General features: G+C 51.5%; 1 protein-coding gene across 1 annotated transcript in view; it reads right to left on the bottom strand.

Moving 5' to 3' along the window:
• Positions 1-20,783: 20,783 nt before the first annotated feature.
• CHSY1 (chondroitin sulfate synthase 1) overlaps positions 20,784-27,289 on the bottom strand; it is a 58,601-nt gene continuing 52,095 nt past the window's right edge. The window contains exon 3 of the mRNA XM_033100361.1: positions 20,784-23,718. Coding sequence (XP_032956252.1) covers positions 22,126-23,718 — 1,593 coding nt within the window. The 3' untranslated portion in view covers positions 20,784-22,125. The remainder of the gene's footprint in view (positions 23,719-27,289) is intronic.

Here is a 27,289-nt window from a genome sequence, read left to right on the forward strand (position 1 = left end):
ACCCAGCAGAGAACCAAGCTGACATGGAGGCTTTGCTTCCACGCAGGCTGCTCAGGGTGGAGGCCAGTCTTTTCAGAGAGGAAGTCTTGGCTTGGGGTTTTGCTTGTGGTCCTCCAAGGCCCAGAGGACAAGGGTTAGACAGAATGAATGCAGAGCCAGTGACACACAGTTTGCCCAGCAGGGGATGGCAGGTGGCCGCTCTCTGAGTCCCTCAGCCTGGCCAAGACGGTGCACGTATGGGAGAAGAGCCGCGGAGCCTGCAGGCCTTGGAGGGGATGGCCTGTTCCTGCCAGGTATCACATCACACTAGGTGAGCTGGTTATGCCTCAGTGTGCGGCCCAGGCCACTCCAGCTGTCCCCTGCACTGTCCCCGGGCTGTCCCAGGTTCTCGCGACGGGAGAGGGAGCACCTTCCATCACATCGGTGCTCCGAGCAGCAGAATGGAGGAAGACGCAGGAAGGCAAAGGCCATTCCACACACGTGTTTCAGGAGACTTCTCCATCACCACCTCACAGCACTCTGGCCAGAACAAAGTCACCTGGCCATACCCAGGTGCCAGGGAGGCTGCGACAGGTGGTCTTATTTTAGGAGGCCATGTGCCAGCTCAGTCAGGAGTTCTGGGAGGTGGTGAAGGGATAAGGGTAGGTGACCAGCGACCTGGGCTGCAGCAGGTCCAGGCAGGAGATGCTCGGAGCTGGCTCTGCAAGGCTCCTGCCCCAGCAGGACAGTGGAGGGCACCTAAGCACACAGGGCTGGGCCTGCCACCATCTCTGCCACAGTGACATCTCTCCCCCAGTTAATTCCGGTTCTCAGGAGCTTGTTTGTTGGCCCAGCCCTCCAGAGCTGTGCTGCTACAAACTAACCATGACTTATCCATGGCTGCTGAAATATAAACTTAAATTAACTAAAATTAAATACATTTTAACTCGGCTTCTCTGTTACACTCTCCACATTTCAGGTGTTCGATAGCTACATGGGCTAGTGGTTACCACACAGGGAAGACAGAACATTCCACCATAGCAGGAGGTTCTATGGGCAGCACTGCCCCAGAAGGATGAGGGACCAGAGTCCACAAGGTCCCATGGGGTGCGATGGCAGTGGGCCCCGTTCGGTGATCCAGCTTCTTCCCTCAGCTCAATCCCTACTTCTGGTGACCAGCCACATCCTGCTCCTATCACATCAGCCAAGGGAATGGAGACTCTGCCTGATGCTGGGGTCCAAAGGCCAGCCACGTCGTGTGTTCTCTGGGGAGCAGAAGAGACCAACAGGGAGAAGGAGGATGACCAGGACCTCAGGTGAGGGCCCTGTGATACCTGATTGGGCAACGGGAGGCCAGTCCCCTCTACACTTTCAGCTTCCTCATCCATCTACTCATCAACCCATCCATCCATCCATCCACCCATCCTCCATCCATCCATCCATCCATCCATCCATCATCCATCCATCCATCCATCCATCCATCCACCCGTCATCCATCCATCCATCCATCCATCCACCATCCATCCCATATTCCTGCCTTCCAGGCATTGTGGGTACAATAAAGAGTGAGCTATAGTCTCCCTCCTCCATATGAAAACAACTAGCACATTAACAGCGATCGGCAGTGGTGTGATAAGTGCTCGGACAGATGTGGAGACAGTAAACCGTAAAAGCTGTCAGGCGCTGAGGCGCCCTCCCAGGTCCCTCCTTCTCTAGAGTCCCAGCTCCCCGAGGTGGGCTGAGGCTGTCACTCACAAGCTGGGACCGGCCCAAACACCCTGAGGGAGGTGTGTGGGAGCCTGTGACTCCCCAGGACCTGCTCTGGCCAGGCTACGCAGCCGAGGTGGGGCCCCGGCCAGTGCCACCCTGCCTTCCCTGTGGTCCCACATTCCCAGGTTGCCAAGCCTCTGCCCCCACACGAGGAACGAACCCAGGAAGCCCCAGAATGTAAGTGCAGCTGCAGAGGAGGCGCCAAGCCTGCCTGTGCGGCACGGGGGGGGGGGGGCCTGGCCACCATCCCAGCTCTGCCACTCTCGAGCTGAGCTGGGGGGCGCTCGGAGCTTCGGGAGCTCTGCTGTCCAGTGCAGACCCTGTCCTTACAGCCCTGGGTGAGGAGTGAAGACGGGGTGAATAGGTTTAGCCGGGTCTGGCATACAGCTGGTGCCTAATGAATGCCACACACACTCACAGGGTGTCCCTTTCTACTCTGACGCTCTAAACTGGAGGGCTGAGGTACACGGGATTGTTTCTATAGCTTCATGAGCCTGAACAAAACCATCCTGCACACGGGCTCCAGCTCAGACTCAGCAGGAAAGGGTGGCACGTCGTAAATCAAAGCACGTTTGACCTGCCTGGGAGAGCTCCTCCCCACACACTTCACCTGAGTCTTTGGAGAGTTTCCACCACACATGTCAACGTGCCAGACAACCAGGAGGTCTGAGCCCGGGGAGCTGCATTTCACGAGCCTGTGAATGGCCGCGGAGACCGAATTCATGACAGGCGGGGTAGGCAGGGCGTGTGCACAGCTGAGGGCAAGCTGGTTGGCTGCGTTTCACTTCTGGTTCTTCAAAGATGGTATCAGTGAGTTGTACAGGCAGCTGGAGAGCTGCGTGGGCCATGGAGTTTGCAAAACCATTTCTCCCCTACAAGAACATATCCTCCAGACAACACTTGCCCAAATGTTCAAGCCAGATGAGTCAATAAAAATTTCCAGAGCACCAGGTGCTTGGGTCCATTTGAGGAACAGACAGCTAAGTCATTCAAACATCATTTATTTATGGAGCGCCTACTTTTCCAGGTCCTCTGCTAATCAGTGAATGCGACAGGACTGGTCACCGCACTCCTGGGCCTGATATTCACGAAGAGGAGCAGATAAGGAAACAGATAAATAAAACGATGACAACTCAGTAACCGTTTACGTGTTGGGAAGAAAAGAAAGGCCTGAGACGATCATACAGCATGATCGGAGGCCTTTCGACAGCAGGACATTTAAACGGCGTTTTGGAAGGATGGAGAGTGAGCCAGGCCTAGGAAGAACGTCAGGAAAAGCACTACAGACGGGAGTAGTGTGTGCAAATGTCCTGAGGCCAGCGAGAGGTCACCATGTTCAACCCCCTGAAAGACTAAGGCCGCTGAAGCACAGTGAGGGAGCTGGGAACAGATAGCATGGGCCACATAAGCTGGCTCGGTAACGGAGTGCTCCCGGTTGCTGAGATGGGGTACGCTGATCGAGGGTGAGTAGACAAATTAAAAAGGGAAATCAGGAGTCCTGCACTGGGCATTTGAAGTGCGAGGTGCCTGTGGACCAAGCAAACACAAGTGATGTAAAGGCATCCGGAACTCAAAGGAGAGACCTGACTTACAGCTAGAAACGTGAGGCCATTGATTTAGAGGTGAAGTCACCTAGTGGAGCAGGACCCCTCAGATTCAGAAGTCAGGAGGAGGAGGGAGCTGAGACGTCAGGGGAAGCAGCCAGCGGAGGAGGAGGAAAAGCAGGACAGAGTGGTGCCGTGGAAGGCACGCGAGAAATGATTTCAGAAGGATGAAATCAGCGTGTCACACGTTGCTAGAAAGCTGGGTGAGCAGAGACCTGCCCAGAGACGACCACGTGGAGGTCACTGGTGACTGACCAGAGCATGGCTTGTTTCCTGCTCTTCTTTGTCCTGCATGAAGCTGTTATTGCAGTCTCCCTACGTCTAACCAATCGCTGAAACTGAGTCTGTTGGAGCCGACGTCTTACAGTTTAAAGGCCATGGGACTTCAGGGAGCCTTATGGAGACCCCAGCCCTGGGTGGAGCAGAACGAGACGTGGGTGTCTGCCTTGGGCGACAGTGATGTTTTCTGTGTGTGAAGGACGGGTGTGAATGAATGTTGGATCGCATAGGGGCAGGCTGGGTGGCGGTTACCGCTAGCTGCCTTTCCAGTACCATCCTCCCTTTCTTCCTTACTCACAGAGGGGGTAGAAACGTGCCCGTCTAAAGCACACCTTGCTCAATTAGAGGGGGCCAGGGGACCGAGGTCTGGCCAATGAAATGTAGGTGAAAGGTTCTGGGGAGAAGAACCGTTTCTAAATAAAAAGTCAAAGCTTGGCTGGAAGAAAGGCTGCCTTTGTGCCTTTGCGTCTCCTGCCTTCCTCCTCACCTTGCCTGGAAGGCAGACGCAATGCAGGCCATTCAGCAGCCCTCTTGTGATCATGTGGTGTGAAGAGATGTTCCTGGGTGAGGGAGCCAGAGAAGTGTGGGAGGTTAGGAGAGAGAGGAGAGCCCCACATCTTGCCAGCAAGCTTGCCAAGAAAGTCAGATATGCCCCCCGCACCTCACCGTGGGAGCGCTAGGAGAGGAGTATGCAGCACAGACGGGACATGGAAGGAAGGACCCAGAGAGGAAGAAAGCCTGCAACCCAGTGAAGTACATGACCTTGCTAAGCATTTTCTAAAACCAACCAACATCTAGAACAGGAACAGCGCGATCGGGGATAGTCACGGTGCCATGAGCCATAACTTACAACTCTCCCAACCTGCTGAAGTGGAGTTAAGAGATAAAACTGAACCCGCAATCAGCATTCCATTTTCATGGTGCTAATAAATATTTCACTATCGCTTTGGCCAGGCCGCCTGACTTTCCTGTAGAATAGGGAAGTCCAGGAGGTGAGTCAGCTCCCGGGTGGCCCTCCTGGGAGGTCAGAGGTGCATACAGAGGGGCAGCTGATTACTGAATGGAGGTGTGTGCCCAGGGCTGACTGATGAAACCATGACACTGAGGACAGGACACCAGGCGGCTAAACCACAAATCTTAACCTCTCTGTGCGTCAGTTTCCTCATCTGTAAAAGGGGATAATGAGTATAACATGTACCACAGTTAGAACGGTGCCTGGCACTGGGTAAGTATCAGCCATTGCTATCTCATTATTTATATTGTTGTTGATGCCAGAGACAGTGCAGGATTATTCGGGAAACAATCCCCAAATATTATTATTATTTGGGAAACAGTCCCCAAATAACCTTATCAGTCCACATAACCATAAAGCCTTTCTGTCTGCTCCAGCCTGTGAAAGTGTGTGGCTGAGACAGTACTGGGGGGGAAGCATCTTGAATTCTGGGGGACCCTAGGAGCCCCAAAAGTCCCCATCAGGGAGCAGCAGGCATAGAGACGGCAAGCTGGGCTCTGACACCTCAGGCGCTGCCCTGCCAGGAAGTGGCTTTGGTTTTGTCTCTTTTGACATTTTGTTCTGAGTGATCAGACACAGGATCTTTGGGGTTCCTGTCCCCACAGAGCCACGCATGCCGCCCCCGAGTGGAAATAAATGGTGGCCCTGGTCATGTCGTGCGCAGACCCCTGGGTAGGCCTTGGTCTTTCTCGGAGGTGGCCTCAAGTGGGCTTGGCTTCTGGCCAGGAACCTGTAAAGGTCAGCTGCCTCTGCTGAGGACACGTGGGGTCTGGGCCCAAGCATGTGACATCACATCTCCTCATCCCTGACTCATAGGTCCCTGTCTGTCCCTGGGAAAACGCAGCCCTCGGCAGGGAGAGGTTCTGGGTGGTGGGGACCGGGGGGCCCCCCTGCACCTCCTGTCCGTCCCCTCGGCTTTGGTGCTGACTGGACCTGCCTATTGTTTCACCGAGGGCCCTGCTCTGCCTGAGCTGTGCTCAGAACCTCTGACCCCAGGGCCTGCCACCGTGGCTGGGCCACTGGCCTGGACTGAGATACCCACCCTCTCGGTCCCCTCCAGACTGGACACAGTCACCTGGACCAAGGGCACTGGGGAGGCAAGGCTGCCGGACCCTGTTTGCTTCATTCCTCACCTAAGTGCGAGCTCAGGAGGGCAGGGATGGGGTCTGACAGAGTGTCCTGCCACCCCTCACTGGGTCCCACGTCTGCACCCTCCACAATAGGCACTTCAACTGGCCCCAAGCAGTCCCTGAATAGCCTTTATCAGTCCAGATAGACATAAAGCCATCCTGTCTGCTCCAGCCAAGCCCCACGAAAATAGAACCGCTGATTAGAACCTTCCAGAAACACTAAGGACACAGCCCTCCAGGGGACTGGAGTGACATTCTGGTGAGCGTTGCCTACCCCACTCTTATCTTTTAAAAATTACCAGAAAGCTCTTCTGGGTTTTGCAAATCAGCGCAGCATAATGAAAGGAAATGTGCCCCTCTCTTTAAAAGGCCACAAAAATATCCATCCCTTTTTACCCAGAAATGCCATTTCTGAGAAGGTAGCTTTAAGGAAATAATTAAAAGGAAGAGGGAAGAAAAGCTACCCACCGCAGGGTTTGACTAAAACATCTAAGCTGACCCTAAAGATGGCCTCGTGTCCAACTGACAGAACGGCTATCAACTCGATGGCATCCTGCATGGCTGTTAAAAATGACGTCTGTTCCACAAGGGCAGACATGTAAGAGGTGAAAGAGGAACAAAACGGCATGTGTTCTAACTGCCATGAAATGTGACCAGAACATAGTGATTCCAAGTGACTCTCCCTCCTTCTCTCTTTCTTGTTCTTTCCTCTCCCTCCCTTCCTTTAATGCAGGACCTCGGGTTTTCTCCCTGTCCTCAGGAGGCAGGGATGAGGGTCCCCAGGAGTGGCTCCTCCCTCTGTGGGATCCAAACAACAAAGAACGTCATCATCAGCCTCATCGAAGCCTCACTGCAGAGCCTCAGTTTGGTAAGATGACAAATGCTCACCCACACGCTCTCCCAAAGAAACGCATCCCCAGCTCCTGACAACCACCGTTCCACCTTCTGTCTCTGATTTTGAGTGGCACTAGCTCCCCCATATAAGTGGAATCGGACACTGTTTGTCCTTTTGTGGCTGCCTTCTCTCACGTGGCCTGATGTCCTCAGGATTCTTCTATGTTGTAGCACGTGTCAGAATTTCCTTCCTTTTCAAGGCTGAATAATATTGTATCGTGTGGATGGACCAGTTCCCCAAATGCTGGGCTTTAATCTGATTGTTTTAGTGGATTTCTCTCCCCTCTGACACTTACTGGTGCCCTAAGGGCTGACTGCCGCTCCCAGCTCTCAACAAAATCTCAAAGAAGGTATAAAAGCAAGACATGGGATGTGTACTTACAGGGCCCGGTGAGGCCGAGGCTGCCTGAGACCAGGGAGGAAGAAGAGGCAAAGATCAGCTGGAATTGTCAGGGGCCAGGGACGGAAGCAGACGGGGGACTCTCCGTGACCTGGGCCTACAGGTGACCCGGAGCCCTGCAGGGCTGGAGGGGAGACCTTGCCCCTGGCAACTGCACCGAGGATAGTCTCGGGAATCTTTGTAAGAAAGACAGTGGTGAACACACAACCTCTCTTCAACACTCATTCACATCTACGGCCGAAACCTTCCAACCAGCCGAGGGTGAATGAATTGAGAAAGAACAGTTAAAGTGGAGAATCGTGAAATAAAAGCACTCTTACAATTTAAAGCTTCTGACTGAAAACACTTAGTAACCACACTTCGACGCCGGCTCAAGACACTCCATTGGCAAACATGTCACTCGGTGGAATTCCATGGCAGCATTTCTTTGCAGAAATCATGTCCGGATGACCTGCCAGGCTTGGTTTCCTTCAGAGCCAGCACTTGAGGACTGGGGTGAGGCAAACAGCCTGAGGTCAGGGTCCCTGAGCCTGGGTTTTCCTGGTCTTTTCCAGCGATTGTGCCCATCTAATCTGACTGCACCTTTGGTAAAATGAGTCACCTTTATCAAGTAGTCCCAAGGCACTCGACTTACATACCATAAAAACAATTCTTAGTAACCCTCATACCTCACCGCTTTGCACCACGTTTCATTAGATTGCGTCCTTGTTATAAAAACTGTCAAGTGGCATAAACAAGATTGGTGATAAACCCACAGCGCCTCCCTCGGGATGGCTCGGTGAGCACCCACAGCGCACAGTGACAGTGGCTCAGCCGCAGCCCACCCACGTCTGCACAGGGCCCCAAATTGGGATCTTCCTCACCAGTAACTATTAATGAACTAATACTTGTAAAGTGCTAAAGCCAGGGCAGAGTCATGAAGAGCCTTCTAGAAACGTGACTTCTTCTGCTCACCATTGTCATTGATTTCACACATTTCCCAGAGGCTGCCCTCTAGATGCCAAGGGCAAGTCGAAGCAGCAGAAGCAGGCCTCCAAAAGCATGGCCAGGGAAATGGGGCATGAACTGCCCCGAATTCACAGTATGAGGACAAAACAAGCTTCCACGACAGCGCTAGCACACACAGTACCAGGTACCACGTGACCCACTGACGTGTGAATGTGTACCACACAAGAACGCGCTCCACCAACACCTGGCGCAAGAAATATCTCTTTGTTTTCCAAAACAAATTTCTGAACTTAAAAAAAAAAAAAAATGTCTGTGAGCAAGTCATACTGGAATACATTCCAGCAGTACAAGCCCAGCACTTGCAGTGTGGGAGTAGGTCCCCCTGTACCCCCAGAAGGAATGCCATCTGGGGGTGGCTGCTGAGGGTGGGGGTCTCACCACTGAGCAGAACTCCAACACCCATCCCCTCTCCCTCTTTCAGGGTGGCCGGGCCACTCCCCAACACCCCCCACCCAAGGTCCAGCTCCCAGCCTCATCCTCCCCAGGGGCCGAGGCCCAAAGACACCCGGGGGCGGTTTCCCCTTCCTGGCTGGGGTGGGAAACCCTCCAGGGAGCCCACAGCTGCAAACAGAAAAAGCCACACACTCAAAACCTACAACACGGAGATGCCAGCTCATGTTTTCCGCAATTACTCACCTTTTCACACCGTCCGCCTGTGGGTCCCTGCAGACCGGAGTTCCTCGGGTGGGGCTGAGCCTCTACCCAAAGCTGCCGGAGGTGGGGGTGGGGTGTGAGGAGGCTGGACTTCCCCCTTGCAAGTCCACACTGGCCCTTACAGGGTCATTTTTCCCATAAAGACTCACCCTATTACACACGGTACAGACCGCAAGCGGATAGTACACAGGGGCTTACGGTCAGAGCTTTTTCTGGTACCAGTGAGAGAAACCAAATTCAAACCAGCTCGGGCACAAGGGAATGCTTGGGTACCTGCATCTCCAGGGTGGGGGGACCTAGTGAAACTAGCTTAAGGTCTGGCTGGATCCAGGGACTCAAACGGTATCATTCTTTCTTACATTCTCTCTTCACGTGCCTTGTCTTGACCTGCCTTTCATCTGTGTGTTGTTGACCTGTTCTGTCTCCTTGCACATGGGCTGTGCTGTGAAGGAAGAGCCGGAAGCAGCCCCGGCTCCTGTCACCGTAGCTCGACAAGCCAAGGAAGAAGAGACATTTCTCTAATAGCCACTCAGGTTGGCTTGAGTCACATGGCCACCCTTTGGGCCAATCCCTGACACCACGGCAATGGGAGCGCTAGGATTGGGCGACCTGGGACATGGGCCATGGCTGTGGCCAGGAGGGGAGGGACACTAAGAACCACAGTCCTACCAGAACTATTTTGATGGGAGATGGGGAGAGGCTGGTCCTTGTGAAGACAAGAACAAGTCTTTCTGCTGTGGTGGTCCAAGTGGGTGGGATGGTATCAGTGACGGCCAGAAGACAGAAGCATCTGGCCAGAGCAAAGTGTTCCTGCTGGGAAAAGCAGGAAATAAGATGGGCCATCCCACAGAGGGCCCTGGACACTCCAGGAAGCACTCGTCTTCTCAGTCGATGGTCGCTCACTTTGTCTTCCATGCAAACTCCTAACGGCTACACCTCAACAACAACAACAAACCCCATCAGAAAACGAGCAAAGGACTTGAAGAAACATTTCTTCAGAGAAGGTATACGCATGGCCTGTAAGTCCGTGAGAAGACGCCCCAACGTCACTGATCACCAGGGAAGTGCAAATCAAAACCACCATGAGCTATCACCTCACAGCCGGGAGGACGGCTACTATTATAAAAGAAGAAGAAGAAGAAAAACACAACAAAAAAAAACCCCAGAAAATAACATGTGTTGGTGAGGATGTGGGGAAACTGGAACCCTTGTGTCCTGCTGGTGGGAACGTAAAATGGCACAGCTGCTGTGGAAAACCGCATGGTGATTCCTGAAAAAAATTAAACATAGAAATACCATGTGATCATGCAATTCCTTTGCTGGGTATATACCCAAAAGAACTGAAAGCAGGGCCTCAAACACATATTTCTACACCCATGTTCACAGCAGCATAATTCACAGTAGCCAAAAGGTGGACACAACCCAAGTGTCCAGTGACAGATGAAGGATAAACAAAATATGGTCCATCTATGCAGTGGATTATTATTCAGGCTAAAAAGGAAGAAGATTCTGACGTCTGCTACAACATGGATAAATAAACCTTACGGACATTATGGTAAGTGAAATGAGCCAGTCACAAAAAGACACATGGTGTCTATCTAATTCTACTTGCACGAAGTACTTAGAGCAGTCACATTCCTAGAGAAAGGAGGTGGAATGCTGGTGCCATGGGCGGCAGGAGGGGAAAGTGGGCGGGTAATGTTTAACGGGTGCAGAGTTTGAATTAGGGAAGACGAGGAAAGTTCTGGGGAAGGATGGTGGTGGCGGCACAATGATGAGTGACCTGTCTTAGCTCAGGCTGCTGTAACAAAATGACACTGACGGGGAGGGTGGGCTTGAATAACAGACATTTCTTTTCTCCCCGTTCTGGAGGCTGGAAGTCTGAGATCAGGGCACCCGCAGGGTTGGGATCTGGTGAGAGCTTTCACTGTCTACTCACGTGGACTTTCCTTGGCGGGCACTCATGGAGAGAGAGAGGAGGAAGAGGAGGAGGAGAAGGGGAAGGGGAGAAAGGGAAGAGGGAAGAGAAGGAGAAGGAGAAGGAGGAGGAGAAGAAGAGAAACAGAAAGACAGAGAGAGGGAGGGAGGCGGAGAGCGGTGGGGAGGGAGCTCCCTTCCTCTTCTTCTCAGGGCTCTAATCCCGTCCTGAGATCCCCACCCTCTACCTCATCTAACCTTAACCACGTCCCAAAGGCCCGACTCCACACACCGTTGCAGAAGGGGTTGGGGCTTCAACATATGGATTTGGGGGGGACACAAATACTCAGTCCATAATAGCACTTAATGCCACTGAACTGTACACTTAAAATGGTAAAATTTAGGTTACGTGTATTTTATTACATATGTTTTTCAAATTGTACGAGTCAAGAAAGCAATCACTTGTGGATTAAGATTTTGGTCTTTGTGGGAGCTGCGATGGGACCCGGGAGGGCTGAACTTTCAGAAGCTACACATCAGCGTGAGGCAGACCAGTCTGAGAAATACCACTTCCGGCCCCAGGGAGCCAGGGAAGGAGCTGGAGCAGGGTTGCATGGGATGCGGGTGAAAGGTTAGGTGGCAGTGCCACCCTGTCCATATGGCTAAGAGGAGGAGCAAGCCACAAAGCGGACAGGGTGAATGACCTCCAGAGAAGTCCTGAACAGAAAGCCGCTGATGTCAAGGCCATGTCCAGCCCGCCAGCAGTCCCCTCTCGAAGGAGGGGAACTTACGCTCATTCCAGCTTGCTATCCCAGATGCACCCTGACGGAGGTGGCTTGCAACAGGACCGTCAGCAGACACAAAGAGAACAGCTTCTTCCGCTGCAGGAAACCAGCCAGCGTCTCTGGGGCCTGGCCAGGGACGGGGTCCAAGCTTCGGTGGACCAGCAGAGACAAAGGCATCTGTGCCTTGCCGGCCAACACCCGCTGGGAAGTAACCAGAAACCCTCTCTGGGAACGGCAAGGCTCCTCTCTGACCCTCTGGCCGCAGATGACCGCTTATCATGCAAGGGGACAATCCCGGCAAGGAGACAACCTCGAGCTGGCCTCTCACAGCCATTTCCGCTGCCACTGCAGCAGCTGTGGGCAGAAAGCCAGTATGTGTCCTGTTCTGGGGCCAGGTCTTCGGCAGGCGAGATCAGAGATAAGCTTCTCACGGGGGCCTCTCTCTACGCTCCCTACGCTTCCAAAGGCTCAAAGCCATCTCTACACAGAGCAATAAAGAGGTCTGGGACCAGTGACTGGTTCCCTCCTTCCTGCCCAGGTGAATCCAGTCAGATGGCAGCTGGATTCCTCTGAGGAAGGTCAAAGGGAAGGCGGACAGGGCGGGGGGGGGGGGGGGGGCGGCAGGCAGGGGCCAGACGGGTTTTTGTGTTGCCTCTTGGAGCCCGCTGCCAACAAAGTGATGGCTGGGAAGAATATTTTCAGAAGTGGGAGTCTGTGCACTTGGGCTGACCTTTGGCCTTGAGGGTCACAGCCTCCACCAGGCCCTTCCCAACACGTTGTCAACGTCTCCATGGTTTAATTTATCTGTAAAGATTCTTAGGTTTCCTTTTTTCCTCCTTTGTACATGTTTTTTGTAAAAACCCTGAACAATACCGTATGGGTTGAATTGAGTCCTCCACCAAATTCATATGTCGGAGTCCTGACCCCCACGACCTCAGAATGTGACCTTATTTGGAAATAGGGTCATTTCAGATGTAATTAGTTAAATTAGGCTGAGGTCATACTTGGAGTAGGTGGTCCCTAAGCCAATATGACTGACGTCCTTATAAAAGGGGAGGTTGGGACACAGAGACCCACTCAGGGAGAAGATGTGAAGACACAGAGAAGGGACAGCCATCAACAAGCCAAGAAGGGTGGCCGGGGACAGATTCTCCCTCACAGCCCTCAGGACGGACCAACACTTCTGACACCCTGTCCTTGGGCTTCCAGCCTCCAGGGCTGTGAGACACACATTTCTGTTTACGCCCCTCGTGTGGCGCAAGACAAGCAGCAGATGGAGACAAGAAGACCTGAGCTAGAAGCCAGAACCCAGAAGGGCCTGAGGTGGGGAAAGGAGACAGGACGAAACGTGGCCTCAGTGCCTGGGAGGATTTCACGAAGAGGGTAGCACTGCCACAGAACCTGCAGTTCGCCCGGGGAGAGAGGCGGCGGCATTCCAGCCATAGGAAGCCACCTGGGCCTAAGCTCAGAGTTTTAAGAGGGATTCCGTGTCGTGGGTAGGAAGGTGGTGGTGGTGGTGCTGGTGGTGGGAGTGGTTACTGAGCTCAGAGGACGCTGGACAGGCAGGCAGGAGCCGGGTCAAGCAGGGCCTCAAGATGGGCAGGCCAGGACCTCTGGTCTTGAACCAGGGTCATGTTTAAGCAGAAGGGTCCCCATAAGGTTTGTCTCTTTTAGGAAGAAGAGTCTGAAGGCTGAGAAGAGGCTGGACTGGAGGAGCAGGAAATGGACAGGACCTGCTCTTTACAGGCAGCGTTGTGGGGAGTTGTGAGGTGGAAGGAGGTGCCATGCTGGTGACTTTATCCAGGAAGGATCCTGAGGTTGGATGAGTCACCGGATATGGGTCTGGACGGCGTTTCCAGCAACTGAAATTTCTAGGTGGGGAGATGGTGTGGGGTGACACATGAACTGAAACAGGGACAGGAGGACCAGGTTCTCTGAATTCTCTCATCCGTCTCGTGACGTATTCAAAACTGTCCCTGCTTTAGAGGAGGAAGCCGAGCTCTGGCACAGGTAGCTTGTCCGAGGCGACAGGGTGGCCAGCAGACTGGCACAGGGCTTGGCGATGCTGGTGTGGGGAGTGGATGCAAACCAGGGCAAACCACGGCGGTGCTCGGACATCCACCTCAGAACGTAAACAAATACATACATAACAAGGCTGCTCTGACGCACCTGCCACTTTCTGTGGTGTAAACACCGCCTCACCTCACCAACTTCAGCCTGTCACCGAACGTGGAGTTGGGACGAGCTGTGCGCAGTGGTTGTCATGGCCCAGTCGAGCCGGCTCCAGCCAGCTGCAGTCCACCACCGACTCAATCCCAGGTCTACCTGGTACTGAGGCCCCTTCTCCCTCCACAGAGACAAACCGAGCACCTCACAATGAACCCAGTTTTCTGTCCTTGTAGTCACTGCCCTTCGTCCCAAACTCTGTGGGGTTTCTATGACCACAGACTGGTGTGTCCAGTGGGATACAGGAAAGAACAGCACGAGAGAATCACTCTCCCTCACCCTGTCCCCAACCTGAGACCCCGCTTTCTCAGGATGCTGTGGAGTGAATTCCTCTGGAGCCATATTCAAGTGGCAGATGGCATGCAGAGGGAAGCTGTGCTGAGAGCATGGGGACACACCAGCCCTCCGCTTGTGTCTGTCTGTCGGGCTCGCTAAGGGGCGCACCTGGCAGCACCCCACATCAACGGGATCTGACACCTGCGGACCACTCAGAACCCCCACGCAGCAGTTTCTTTTCCCCGGTAGGACCTGTGTGTCTGGAGTCACAGTCTGAAAATGGATACAATCCACCCAGGCTCTTTGCAATGTTGGCCTCTACGTGCTCTCCATTTATTTAAGACAACGGTGACATTTTAGTACCAACCCTCTGGAAGCCCACATGGATGATATTTTCTCCCAGATCGCACGGGTTGTGGGTATTTTTCTTCTCATTTGGGCCTGTCATGGGGGCAGGAGAAAGGCAAACAGAGACAGGAGTTTGAGCGGGACCCCACTGACAGGGCACCTCTCTGGGTGAAGAGGGGACAGGCTTTGGGATGAAATGGCGTGAGTCTGTGATAAACCCCCCCACCAGAGTAACAAGGGGCAGCTGCTGCAGCTTTGAGGGAAAGGGCAGCGTCAGGTGCTCAGCCGGGAGGCGAGGGTGGTGACATGGACCTACAGGAGATAACTGGGGTCGCCAATGGTGTGGGAAGTAGAAGCCAAGTGTCCTCCTGGCTCGGGGGCGTGGGGAGACCTTGCAGCTGGGGCCCAGCTCTGGGCCAGGCACAGAGGCCAAGGCTATCCAGTGACTCCCCAAACACCCGCAAGACACCAGCCGGTGCGGCACAAGGCTCCCCTATCCCTCCAAGCTGGCGGGACATACATGTCACATCCTCCTGAGGACATGGCCCAGCTAGGCACTGCGCTGACAATCCACCTCAGAGACACTGGGCCTGGCGAGTTTTTGCGGGAAGGCATGTCCTTCGGGGAGAAGGAAAGGCCCGTCCCCAAATCTAATTTTAAAGAAGGGCCGTGAATCATAATCCAAACTGCTCACTACCCAGTGACTGTGGTAAGCCACCTCCAACCTCCAGCCTGTGGAGAAGTCGAGAAGGTTCTTTTTATTAAGTGGCTTTCTCTAAGCCCTCTCTCAGAGACCTCCAGCCCACTGAGGCCGGACGGGGGTCTCCAGTTGCCCTTTTCTACCATGAGACACCCCGTATCTCCCTTCATCACCTGCTCCCACATACAGTAAATCTTCACTCCACGGCATTGATAGGTTCTGTGACTTGAAGCGAAACAACCTATAACGAAACCAATTTCCCCACAGGCTAATGGGTAGAAACAAGAGTTAAGTTCCCACAGCATCCCCGCAACACGGTAACACAACACAATGAAGTTGAACGAAATGACATTATTCGAGGATCTGCTATACAAGTGGTCATTCAGAGTCCCCAGGTCCCAGGCTCAAATAATAATAATTCGTAGTTATAATTCATATATATTTCGTATACAGTATTACACATGAAAAATACAGTGACTCTTCCAATCTTACCTAGAACATAGGTAAGTAGCCAGTGGCTTCATATTTGAAAAGAATAAAATGTTTTGAATGATTGAATTGAATGAAATCAACTTCCATCTGTGTTCAAATGTACACGTTTCCCACCGGAAAACGCAGACTCGTTTCTGGCTACATAGAGGGACCCCTACGTACCTCTGGTCACGTCCACACCTGGCCCAGCACACTCATCGTGAAATCTGCAAAGAGCCACTCTTACCTTGCGATGGCCACTTCCGTTCGGTCCCTGCCCTTTGGGTCTCCCGGAACGAGTGTCTGTGGCCTGGGACTGAAGCCATCTGCCTGGAGCTGGCCTCTCCCCACTCCCTGACTCATCAGTAAATCTGTCTGCCTTTTTTCTCACTTTGTAATGACTAAGTTTTGCAGTGACAGAGTTGGGTTTGTGAGATTGCCATTTTCATGGGATGATGCAACCAAGATTCTGGGTGTAATAGTCCCACAGTATTTCTTGAAGGTCATGTAGCTGTTCAAGTTCAGTTTTTAAAGGTTTTATGAGAATTGCTATTGAAACGTCAGCACTGACCAAGTCAAATACCAAATGACTTAGTGTTAGATCAGAAATTGCCAAACACCAAAGTCCCTCAGCTCTAGACGTGGGAGACCCACTTCCGGAAATGTGATGAGCCACGTGTATCTGGGAAGGGCCACATGCAAAAGACGTGGTGGCCCTGAACACAGGACAACGGGATGCTGGCCATGGTGAACATAAGGGACATTCTCAGATCTAGGACAGAAGGTGGACCTCATAGACATGTCAAAGGGTCAAGAAAGGTGTTTGAAAGGCGGTCGAGTGAGAAGGGCATGAGATGCCAAATCGTACGTACACATTACATGAAACTATCAATACGTTACAAAAACCCCAAAGGAATTTGAAAAGTGGGAACAGGGTGGTGTAAGACAAAGGTACTGTTGGGTCTTTCCTTCTCTTCTACTTCCCAACATACATGTTTTTCTAGTGTGATCCGTTATGTACAATGGAAGCAACAGTCTTCCTTTAAAAATCCAAAATGCTTCCTTCGTGACACAAATGTGATCATGCGAATGTGTTTTTAGAAACAGATCATTTGGGAAGATTGGGTGCATTTTGAGCATAAGAATGAGATTCCCCATTTTTTTTTTAAAGATTTTATTGGGGAAGGGGAACAGGACTTTATTGGGGAACAGTGTGTACTTTCAGGACTTTTTTCCAAGTCCAGTTGTTGTCCTTTCAGTCTTAGTTGTGGAGGGCGCAGCTCAGCTCCAGGTCCAGTTGCCGTTGCTAGTTGCAGGGGGCACAGCCCACCATCCCTTGCGGGAGTCGAACCGGCAACCTTGTGGTTGAGAATCTGCGCTCCAACCGAGCCATCCAGGAGGCAGCTCAGCTCAAGGTGCTGTGTTCAATCTTAGTTGCAGGGGGCGCTGCCCACCATCCCTTGTGGGAGTCGAGGTATCGAACTGGCAGCCTTGTTGTGGTTGAGAGCCCACTGGCCCATGTGGGAATCGAACCGGCGACCTCGGAGTTAGGAGCACGAGGCTCCAACCGCCTGAGCCACCGGGCCGGCCCCTCCCCCTTTCTTATGTAACAGGACGCAAGCATTTGCCTAAAAAGACACCCAAACTTAATTCAGAATTAATGAATCTGAAGGTGACCTTGAAGTTTGGTACATTCTCCAATGGGAGTGTAGTATGTACAGTACCAGGCTGTGGCCTGACATGGGGTGAAGAGAGGTGACAAATGAGCAAGAGGAGAGAAAATGGCCCAGAGGGCATCCCCTACCGGCTTAACTGTGATGGCAGCTAAACGGAGAGAAATTCCTTACGGATGCATCAGCTTCCTTCCAGTAGGTTCCAGAGCTGCCTCTCTGTACTAGTAAGTGATTTGCTCAATCTCTCATTTCACTTTTTCATGAGCAATCAGTCAGACATAACTGACAACTCCTACCATTTTAAAGAAACTCCTACCATTTTAAAGGAAATGTCACTGGGATGTGCTTCAAAGGACCACATTTTGTTTTGGACAGTGGTAGTAAGACATGAAGACCCTCATAACTGGAATGAATTAACGGTAAATTAAATACATTGAAAATATCTGATGACAGAACTTGAAGTGGTCTAACTGCACTAATGACACGCCAGCCCCTGATCTGGTTGGCCCTATGGTTTCCGGCTGAAGACTTTTTACACCTATCCCGCCACACAGCCACACATCTCGAAAAAAAACAAAAAAAAAAAAACAAAAAACAAAAAAAACCCAAATCCCTGAAGCACAGCGAAACTAACACGAGAAGCTTTTTTCCTTTCTACTGGAAGTCATACAGAATGACTTGCTGTAATCTAATGCATTGCACTGTAACATTTTCATTGCATTTATAGTAAGTTAGACTAAGCAGATTTGCTGAGGTGCCTTTTCCTTTAAGTGGAACAGAAAGGGACATCCTTCCAGGACTTGGAGGACCTGGTGGCGGCAGAAGCAGGCAGACTGCTGGCCCCCAGTCCCGGTGACACATAAGCACCTTTGCAGCCCAGATTACAGCAAGGCATCGGCAGGCATGCAGCCTAATGCCCCAGGGCGGGTGCCGGCACAGGGGCAGGAGAGCTGCCCCCCTTCCCTGTGGGGAAACCCTGGAAGTCTGGGGCCAGGACAGAGCCCTCAGCAGCCAGCAAACAGTGACGTGGGCAGGCAGCTGTGTGGGCAGGCAGAAGTGTTGCCTTCCTCCTGGAGGACCGGCCTTGACACCAGGCCATGCCTCTGAAAACCCACCCTTCTCCTTAAGCTAAGGTTGTCCTAGGAGGCAAGGTGTGGGGACCATGGCTCACCGCACACACATTTTACTCGTGGATATGCAGTAGTAAATGGAAGTGGCTGCAGGGAACACCCACACCTCCAGGGAATCCTTCAGGGGCACAGGATCCAAGCGACAGGTGATTGTCATTTAGCTCGGTCACACACCTCGACAAATGATGTGTGTTCCAAGCCTGCTGGGGACAGAGACGTGAAGTGGCCATGGCCCCTGCAGCAGTTGTCTGCATGGCACAGAAAGCACACGGGCTCGAGGGCTGCGCGACAGGATGTGGTCAGAGGGCCGGGATGGAAGGAAGCGCAGACACTGCCTATGGAGACCAAGCACTTGATGGGTGGTGCTGGCGGTGCTGGGAGACTAAGGCGGGTCTGAAGACCGGGCCACTTGTGGATGCGGAAGGGCCCAGCTGCTCCCTGCCCTCTTCTGTGTCAGCACTGGAGGCAGCCCAGCTCCCTCACTGCCAGTGTCTGACTGCTCTGCAGCCCAGAGACGGTCACCTGACCTCTACTTCTGGACCCATGGCCCTGTCCTTAACATGACATGGCCCACGTGCATGCTGCCGTGTCGCAGTGGCCCAGAATGATCCCGCCGTCCGAAAGTGGGTGCAAATCAGCCTCGGCCCCTTGAGACAACTCTCCTACTCGGGGCAGGGGTCCTGGACAGGCGGCCACGGCGCTCGGAAGCCCATCCAGCCCTGCCCTGCCCTCCAAACACACGTCCACCAAGTTGTCAAAGAGCCAGGTCCACTTCTGTCCGGCAGCCAGAGGCTGGCACAGGGTCCCCACTCATTGGCGGAGTGAATCTGTAAAATGCCATCACTGCTGGTCTGTGCAGTTCACAGACTGCATAGCCTCCGCGCCCCGCCGACCCCCAGGACACAGACCTGGTGGCCCTCTGCGGGAGGCTCCATCCCAGCCTCTGTGCTCTGTGACCCCTTCTGCCTCTCGGCCATCGCCACCTATTATTCTTAACTTTTAAGTACCGTTAACAGGAGTTACCTGGTTTGTGGGGTGATGGGCCATTTTATTTTCTTAATACTTTTCTGTATCTGAAGTAAGTAATGCACACTAAGAAAAAGTAGAAAGTCAACAATGAAACAAAGAGGTAGAACTAGCAAGTGTTTGAAGTTTAGAGGAAGAAGGAATTATTTCCAGGTCACGAGTGTGGGGGCCCCGAGTCCCAGCCCAGGCAGTGGGGGAGAGGCCAGAGAGAGGGCCTTCCGGTGGGAGGAGTGCACGGCGGGGACAGTGGGACCCAGGCCTGCCCTCGAGGGGCTCCACGGAGGGAGACAGTCACGGCAACACCGAATTCAGTCCCACTGCGTCACATCCATACCGGAAGGGCCTGGGATGACAGAACGGACAGTGGGGGAGGTGCAGCTGGCTGCTGCTGGAGGCCGAGTCCCGCTGGCTGGCAGGGTGGGGTGGGAGAAAGCTCCAAAGGCCCTTACAGGAGACAGACTGATGTCCCCACGATCTTGGCGCCGTTTGGCTGCAGGAGGTTCCTGAGGAGGGGACCTAGAGTCCACTCTCGGGGAGGAGGACCCTGGCAGCTGGGCCTGGAGAGGCTGGGAGGAGAGTGACTCTAGAGGCCAGTGGGCAGAGTCCCGGGGTGCACTGCCGGGGGATGGCACCCCCAATAAGCACAGACACTGACATCAGTCAGAAAGAGGAACAGACTTGAGCAAGAATTGTGTGTGGGGGGGTGTACGGTGAGTCTTAGCCAAGAGTCACTACGACGTGGGATGGACACTCAAGCTCGATACCGCCACTGCCCACACTTCGTCCTAAGTCCCTGTAGTTCACTTTTATGATACAGAGAACTTTGTCATCCGATGTATAACTGCTCTTCCTCACCGAAGAATAAAAATGTCCACTTGTTTCCAAGGAACAACTATAAACTCTCCCACAAAGTAAATGGCAATTAGACGGAACGCCAGCAACTCCTCTAGTGGGTACAATGGCATCGTACTGGGTCTTAACCGTCAGGACACGGAAAGTGCCTGTGCTGGGAGTGCAGTTTGCATCCGCAAAGCTTGTTACCTTGGCATCAAGGACCTGACTTGTTTTGACTCCTGGACTATACAGCAATTGTGCACAACTCCTCCTGTAGCTGGATCTTCCGTAAAACCCGGGAACGTTCGTGACACGGCATCACACGGGCATTTGTTACAGGCAGTTCTAACAGGCGCAGGGGCCACGAAGGGTCCAGGAAGGTACCAAGGAGCCAGAGGGGGCCTTTGGTCTGGTATTGCGGACCCTCATTCTAGAGAACACAGATTCACAAGCTGAGAAAGAACAAACAAGGACGAGATCATTCTAGAAACAAATACAGGATGAGGCACTTGAAAGTTGGTTTCATTTCACTCCCAAACTGCAGTCATAAATGTTCCCCTGAAATAACTTGAAAAACTTTATGAATTCATGTTTAAGGTTTTTACTCTCCAAATGTAATACAATTCTTCAACTAAAACGGGTAATGAGACAAAATGGTCCTGAAAAGTACAATAGAAAAATACTGTTCACTGGTTTATTTGTCCAAATGAGCAACAGGCTATTTACAAATAAGCAGGTCTCCAATGATGTATATTAAAATGGCAAGTCTATGACTTCTTTGAAATCTAAATGAAAAACAAATTTATTAAGGCACATTTGATCCGTGAGTTTAAAAACAAACTTTCTGATGTAATGACAGATTCATTTCACTTTGTCCCCAAAACACGTGAGCACCAAAATTGTCAAAGAACACTTAATTCTTAGTAACACAGTCAGGAATGTGAAAATTAAGGAGGGGGAAAGCGTTTTTAAAAGGAAATCTTTGGACATCAGTTTGCTGCAAATAAAACACACTAAAAACACTCCCGATACACATAAATACTAGCAACTAACAGGTACTTGAGAAATGGCAGCGCTCTAAACAATGAATATTAAATAAATTAAAGGTATTCCAGATACAAACGATAAAACGGCAATTAAAGAATGAAACAGCCATCTCCACCGATGTGACACAGACAGGATGAAGTGAACAAAAAGCAAATCATTTTTTTTTTTCTTGCCAATGCTTTCATCAGGGCGGGTTTGTTCTGTTTTTGTTTTAGCTTGCGTACATTAGGCTTATTACCTTAATTATTCCTTGTCATTCTAAATATTAATATTTTACCCTTTAAAGAGAAGAGTCAGGAAAAGAGAAAATAGCAACTCCTTGGAATTTAATGCCAGGTCCAGTAGGCCACACAAATTACGCGAACGGCCATATTATCTTTTTTGGGCTTTCCTCGCTCCCTTTGCTTTTAAAAATCGACAGGACCAAACGAGCACAGGAACCCTCTGGAAAGCTCTCCTGAAGATGACGACACCGCTAGCATCACATTTCCTTATTTTACAACTGCAACACAAAATGGCATTAAAAAAAAAAAAACCATCCTAAAAAAAAACAGAAGGTAGAAACTGTGCAATGTTAACAGTTACAACAAAGCATTTCCCAGAGTTACAGTGTTTTGTTACAATAATACTTTGCAGGAACGTTCATGTTTTCTGCCATTGGACTGCAGCAAAGGGGTCTGAAAAGGAAATGGAACAACAAAAACGGTTCAGTCACCAAGTACATTTCAAGTCATAATTAAGCAGGTCTGCTACATAACGGTCAGCAAAAAAAAAAAAAAAAAAATGTGTTCAAAGGTAAACATGATCACATTTTGTTCAAAAAGCTCCATCTCCAAAGAGTTGTTTGTAAGAAAATCACGTGTAAAATATATCCTTGTATGGACTTCAAAAACTGATCATACAAAAAATTTTTGAAAAATAAATTAGATAATTAAAAACGTCTTTTCCAGCAGAGCTGGACATCAGGCTGTCCTCACGGAGCCGTTATTATTGCTGCTTTTACTGTAACTCGGGTCATTTTTTTCGAGCCACATTTCGGCCAACTGCTGCGTCGATCCGTATGTCGACGCCTTGGACCCCAAGCACATTTTGTACTGTCTGGGATCGAGATTGGGGTCACAGAAGACAGGATGGTGGACGTGCACGACCCCCACTTCCTGGCTCCTGAAAGTCTTCAAACCTGCCTGGACCACCTTGTTGAAGAGATCCACGTCCTCGAGCCCCCAGCCTTGGATGGAAACGTCGAAGCCGCCCACGCGGACCAGGTCTGCCTTGTAAATACAAGTGATGCCAAACCCATAGTTTCTCCAGAAGCCAGTTTTCTGAGTAAAGGCAAAATGGTTGTCACTGGGAATTTTCCCACTATAAACAATCTTTGGATCGTACTGGCTAAAGATGATGGGAAAATATATTTGCTGGCCCAGCACTGTGTTTGCGCGACATCGCTGAAGGAAGTCTGCCGTAAACACGAGGTCGACGTCGCAGAAGAAAAGCAAAGATTCATTCTTAAACTGGGAAGACCCGACCTCAAGGGCCAGAGCCCTGGAGAACTCTCCCGACACGGGCAACACCTGCATGTCGGCCTTGGGGTACCTGAGGCGGTAGTCTCTCATGAGTTCCACCTGCTTGGCTTTGTCGGGGTTGGAGTCTGAGTTGAAAAGCAGGACGACAAGCTTGACGTTCTGATTCGGGATGAGACACGTCTTCTCGAAGTTGCCCATAAACCTCACAAACATGTCAAACCGTCCCGACAGAGGAATCAAGATGTTGATCTTTTTGTCTTTGGGTTCTCTGTGCTCGCTCTTTGACCCGGGCAGCTGGAAGGGGACGAGCTTCTTCAGGGAGTTGGAGAGGAAGGAGAAGGACCCGGACTCGCGGTTGATCTTGCTGGCCAGCTCCTCGGCGTCCAGCTCCTCGTGCTCCACGAACTGGACGCGGCTGAAGGTCTGCTGCAGGTAGGCGTGCCTGCGCACGGGCACCGTCATCTTCTTCCCCTTGTGCTTCTTGTAGAGCAGCAGGAGGTCCAGGATGTACTCGGCCCCGTACATGGGGTTCACCCGCCGGTAGCCGTACTGGATCTCCTTGAAGTCGATGATACGGCCTCTGGTCTTGGCATTCACGTTGATCATCTCCATGACCTGCATGACGATGTCGTCCAGGGCGTCCCTCTGCGCCGAGTCCATGCCCCGCCGGGGCGGCTGGCTGTCGGCCGCCGAGTACAAGTACTTGCCCGTCAGAAACTCCCACTCCAGGATCTCCTCCCGCTGGCGGGGCTGGAAGCGCATGAAGGAGGGCGGGACCCCCAGCTGCAGGTCTTCCTTGCGCGTCTCCGTGTTGCTGAACTTGCCCATGAGGACGATCTCGCGGTGCAGCTGCACCGTGCGGTGCCGCAGCTCCGCTATTTTGCGGCTGAGCACGTAGCTGTGCAGCCGGTACTGGTAGGGTGGGTTTTTGTTGGGGTGCAGCGTGATGGCGCGGTGAATTTTGCTGTTATGGAGATCTCTAATGTACCCCTTTTTGTTCTGTTCATAATTCTCATAAAAAAGCTGCTGCATCTGTCAAGAAAGAAGAGAGATGACTGTTTTAGTACCACGTGACCCAGGCAGCCTGCCTTTACATTTCCTCACACACCTGCGTATTGTAAAGAAACCCAAGTATCAGAAATCGTGCTCCATGCGCCACGGCCTAAGCCCGGGCCCCAGCAGTCCAACGAGATGAGAAGAGTTAAGTGACGCAAAGTGCTGAAAGAAACAAGCCTGCCTCAGTGACCCGAGCTGGCCAGTGTGATTCTGCAGACAGACAGAATGATCAAAGTCTGTCTTCCCACGGACATGAGGCGGAAACTAGGATCACAAGGTCACTCGTGTCGGCGTGCACTTTGAAACCCTTCAAAAGTCCGCTCGTTCGGGTCCGGTGCTCCTCCGTGCGGCTGGCGCGTCTGCCTGCTGACCTCCAGGTCTCCCCCAGCACCAACCCCGCGGGAGGGACGCTCAGAGCATCGCGCGCAGGGCAGGCAACGGCCACGGGGCTTCATTACCCCACCCAGCGCTCCCTGTCCTGTGACAGGAATTTGGCGGGAACAAAGGTTTGAGGTCCATCAGCCAACACGGAGTCTGCCCACAATGTAGTAGGGAATATATTCAGTTCCTGGTGCATCTGCTTCCCACACCATCTATGACCGAGGCCATCTCGCGAAAGCAGCGTCTGTAAAGCAGGGAGCGGGTCCTCACCAGACCCGGAGCAGGCCGACACCCCGACCCTGCACTTCCAGCCCCCAGCACTGCGAGGAATGCATCTCTGCTGTTGACACTGCCCAGTCTACAGGACTTTCGTGCGGGCAGCTGGCAGACTGACACAAAGCTCGCAGCACCTGGGAAGAAAGCAGGTGGTCACTGCCTGTATCTCGGGTCCAGCTCAGGGCCGGACACATTCCAAGCCTCAGCAGAGGGCTGACGAATCAGTAAGCAGCTTTTAAGCAAGTGTCAAGAAGTTGTTAATGATTTCAAAGCAGAGGACGACAGCGGAGACTCACGCGATACCATACACTTGGTAACTAACATATGGGGACCAGGCTGGGTTCCTCGGCCCAGGATGTCTTTTTAAACGTAGAAATCGGCAGCCCGTTTTGAAGAAAAACGTAATACCTTTCCAGACAAAGGATGTAGTTGTCCTTTGGTTTTTAGTGCCTAGAAGACCAAATGCGTTTAAGTGCACGTCTTACTCTTGGCTATGAGACCCGACACGGACAGCAAGCTCCAAGGGGAACCCTCTGCAAAGGCACACGCGTGACTGATCTCACAGACTCAGCAGGACTCCACGTCCCCACACATTTCCCAGAACGCTTCAGAGGCTGTGTGCGGGACTGAGTCTAGAGAAGCTTTACCTGAAACACCGAGAGTGTGTGCTAAAGGCACCAATACAAAGAAGAGAGAAGGGCGGACTTACAGGCTTGTGGAAGGGAGCCTACAAGCCCTGGGAACCATCACAGACAGAATTTTAAACTATCGTGAAGTTGTTATAGGCACTTTCTGGCTAAACTCCAAAAGTTTGACTGAAAGGAGTGCTGTTACGTTTTTTTTTAATGAAGAAGAAATCTATGCAAGACAAAAGAGAGAGACTGTGTGTGTGGGGAGGGTTGGGCGTGGGAGGGGTGGCGAAGGGAGAATTCTTTCATTAAAAATAAGGCCAAGTCTACGCCCAGACTAGCTGGTGCCCCCACCCCGTGTCACCCCGAAGGATGTACTTAGTACACGAACTATCGCTGCCACAGAATAAATGTTCTAGACAAAGAAGCCATCTACCTGACACACTGGATGGAATACATGCTGGCTATGACCTTAAGAAAAATCTGAGTAAGTGCCAGTGTAATAGGTCCCTTTCCAAAAGGGCAAATGCAGACGACCTAAGTACGTTACAGGTGAGCAGACCGAGGAACGGGTGAGGACGTGCACCCCCAAACAGGACTTTAATGGAGATGCCAAGACCCCGCCCACATCCGCTTCCAGTGCCCCTTCTGGTCACGTGTGGCAATCCCCCTCTACTGCTACACAAAGTAAGGGGCTTTCGTGTAGAGATGAGGAACCGTTTTCTTTTCCTCCTCAATGTGAAGGCGGACATTCAGATTTCAGGGAAATATTTTCTTGAGAACTACGTTACAAATCACCTTCAAAATTAAGAACAGGGAATATAAAGTATAATTTAAAACAAAAAAATTGTTTTAACTTTTATTAAATTTCTTGGGGTGACACTGTATCAATTTCAGGTGTACCGCTTTATGATATGACATCTGTACACACTATCGTGTGCTCACCACCCAAAGTCTAGTCTCCTTCCCTCACACCGGGGATGTGACCCCCCTTTACCCTCTTCGCCCTCCCCACCATTCTTCCCCTCTGGTCACCACCATTCTGCTGTCTGTGTCTGTGAGTTTGTTTGTTGCTTTTCATTTTATGTCCCACATATGCATGAAATCACACGGTTCTTGTCCTTTTCCATCTGACTGATCTCACTTAGCATGATATTCTCAATGTCCATCCTTGTTGTCGCAAATAGCAGTGTTTCACCTTTTCTTATGGCCAAGGAATAGTCCACTGTATATACACCACATCTTCTTTATCCAATCATCCCCTGAAGGACACTTGGGTTGTTTCCATGGCTTGGCTATTGTGAATAATGCTGCAATAAACATAGGGGTGCAGATATCTTGACGAATAAGTGCTTTCAATTTTTGGGAGTAGATACTCAGAAGATACTTGCTGGGTCATAAGGTAGTTCTATTCTTAATTTTTTGAGAAATCTCCATACTATTTTCCATAATGGCTGCACCAATTTACAATCCCACCAACAGTGGGATTTTCTCCACATCCTCGCCCACACTTGTTATCAAATTTCAATGAGATATTAGGGGCCAGGTCAGGGAAGAAGGATCCAGAGGTCATCTGTGATTCCTGAAATGGAGGCGGGAGGGAAACATGGAGAAGCAACGGCTGGGTGTCTGGCCCAGGCTCAGACTCTGCCTTCTCCAGATCCCCCCCACCCAGCCCCTGGTTGTGAGGCTGTGAGTCCCCTTCGCACTTTCGTCCCAAGTCACCCTTTCCCCGCTTGTCCCCGTCAAGTGATCTCAGCACTTCTGGATCTCACGTCTGCTCTGTAGTATTTCAGGCATTTGCATTTGACTTTGGAATCCCATGAAAAGTTCTCCTCAAATGATCTTTGTTTGTTTGTACCTTGACTAGTTCCTAGCTTCTCAGCTGTTATTTGGGTTTTTCCGTCCTTTGCTTTCTCGAAGGGTGCCCGTGGCAGTTAAGACGGCACGCGCTGCAGGTGAGATGGAACGGAACCCTTTTGCTCTCAGGCACTCGGATGAGAGTTGGATCCTTAAGCTGGTCGCCTCCATCTTCTATCTACTGTCCCTTTTCTCTCAGATTACAGCTAGTTCACTGCTCACTACAGGGATCCCCATTAATCAGGTCAGATTTAATGTCTGAACTCCAGGCGATGCCCTGAATTCCACAGTAATGAAGTGCCCAATCCTCAAGAGGTAGAATCATATGACTAAAGTAGAAATAAAACTGGGAACAGAAATAAAACTATTATTTCTCTGGAAGGAACTTTGGAATGCAACAA

This window comes from Rhinolophus ferrumequinum, chromosome 28, assembly GCF_004115265.2.
Source record: "Rhinolophus ferrumequinum isolate MPI-CBG mRhiFer1 chromosome 28, mRhiFer1_v1.p, whole genome shotgun sequence".
NCBI lineage: Eukaryota > Metazoa > Chordata > Mammalia > Chiroptera > Rhinolophidae > Rhinolophus > Rhinolophus ferrumequinum.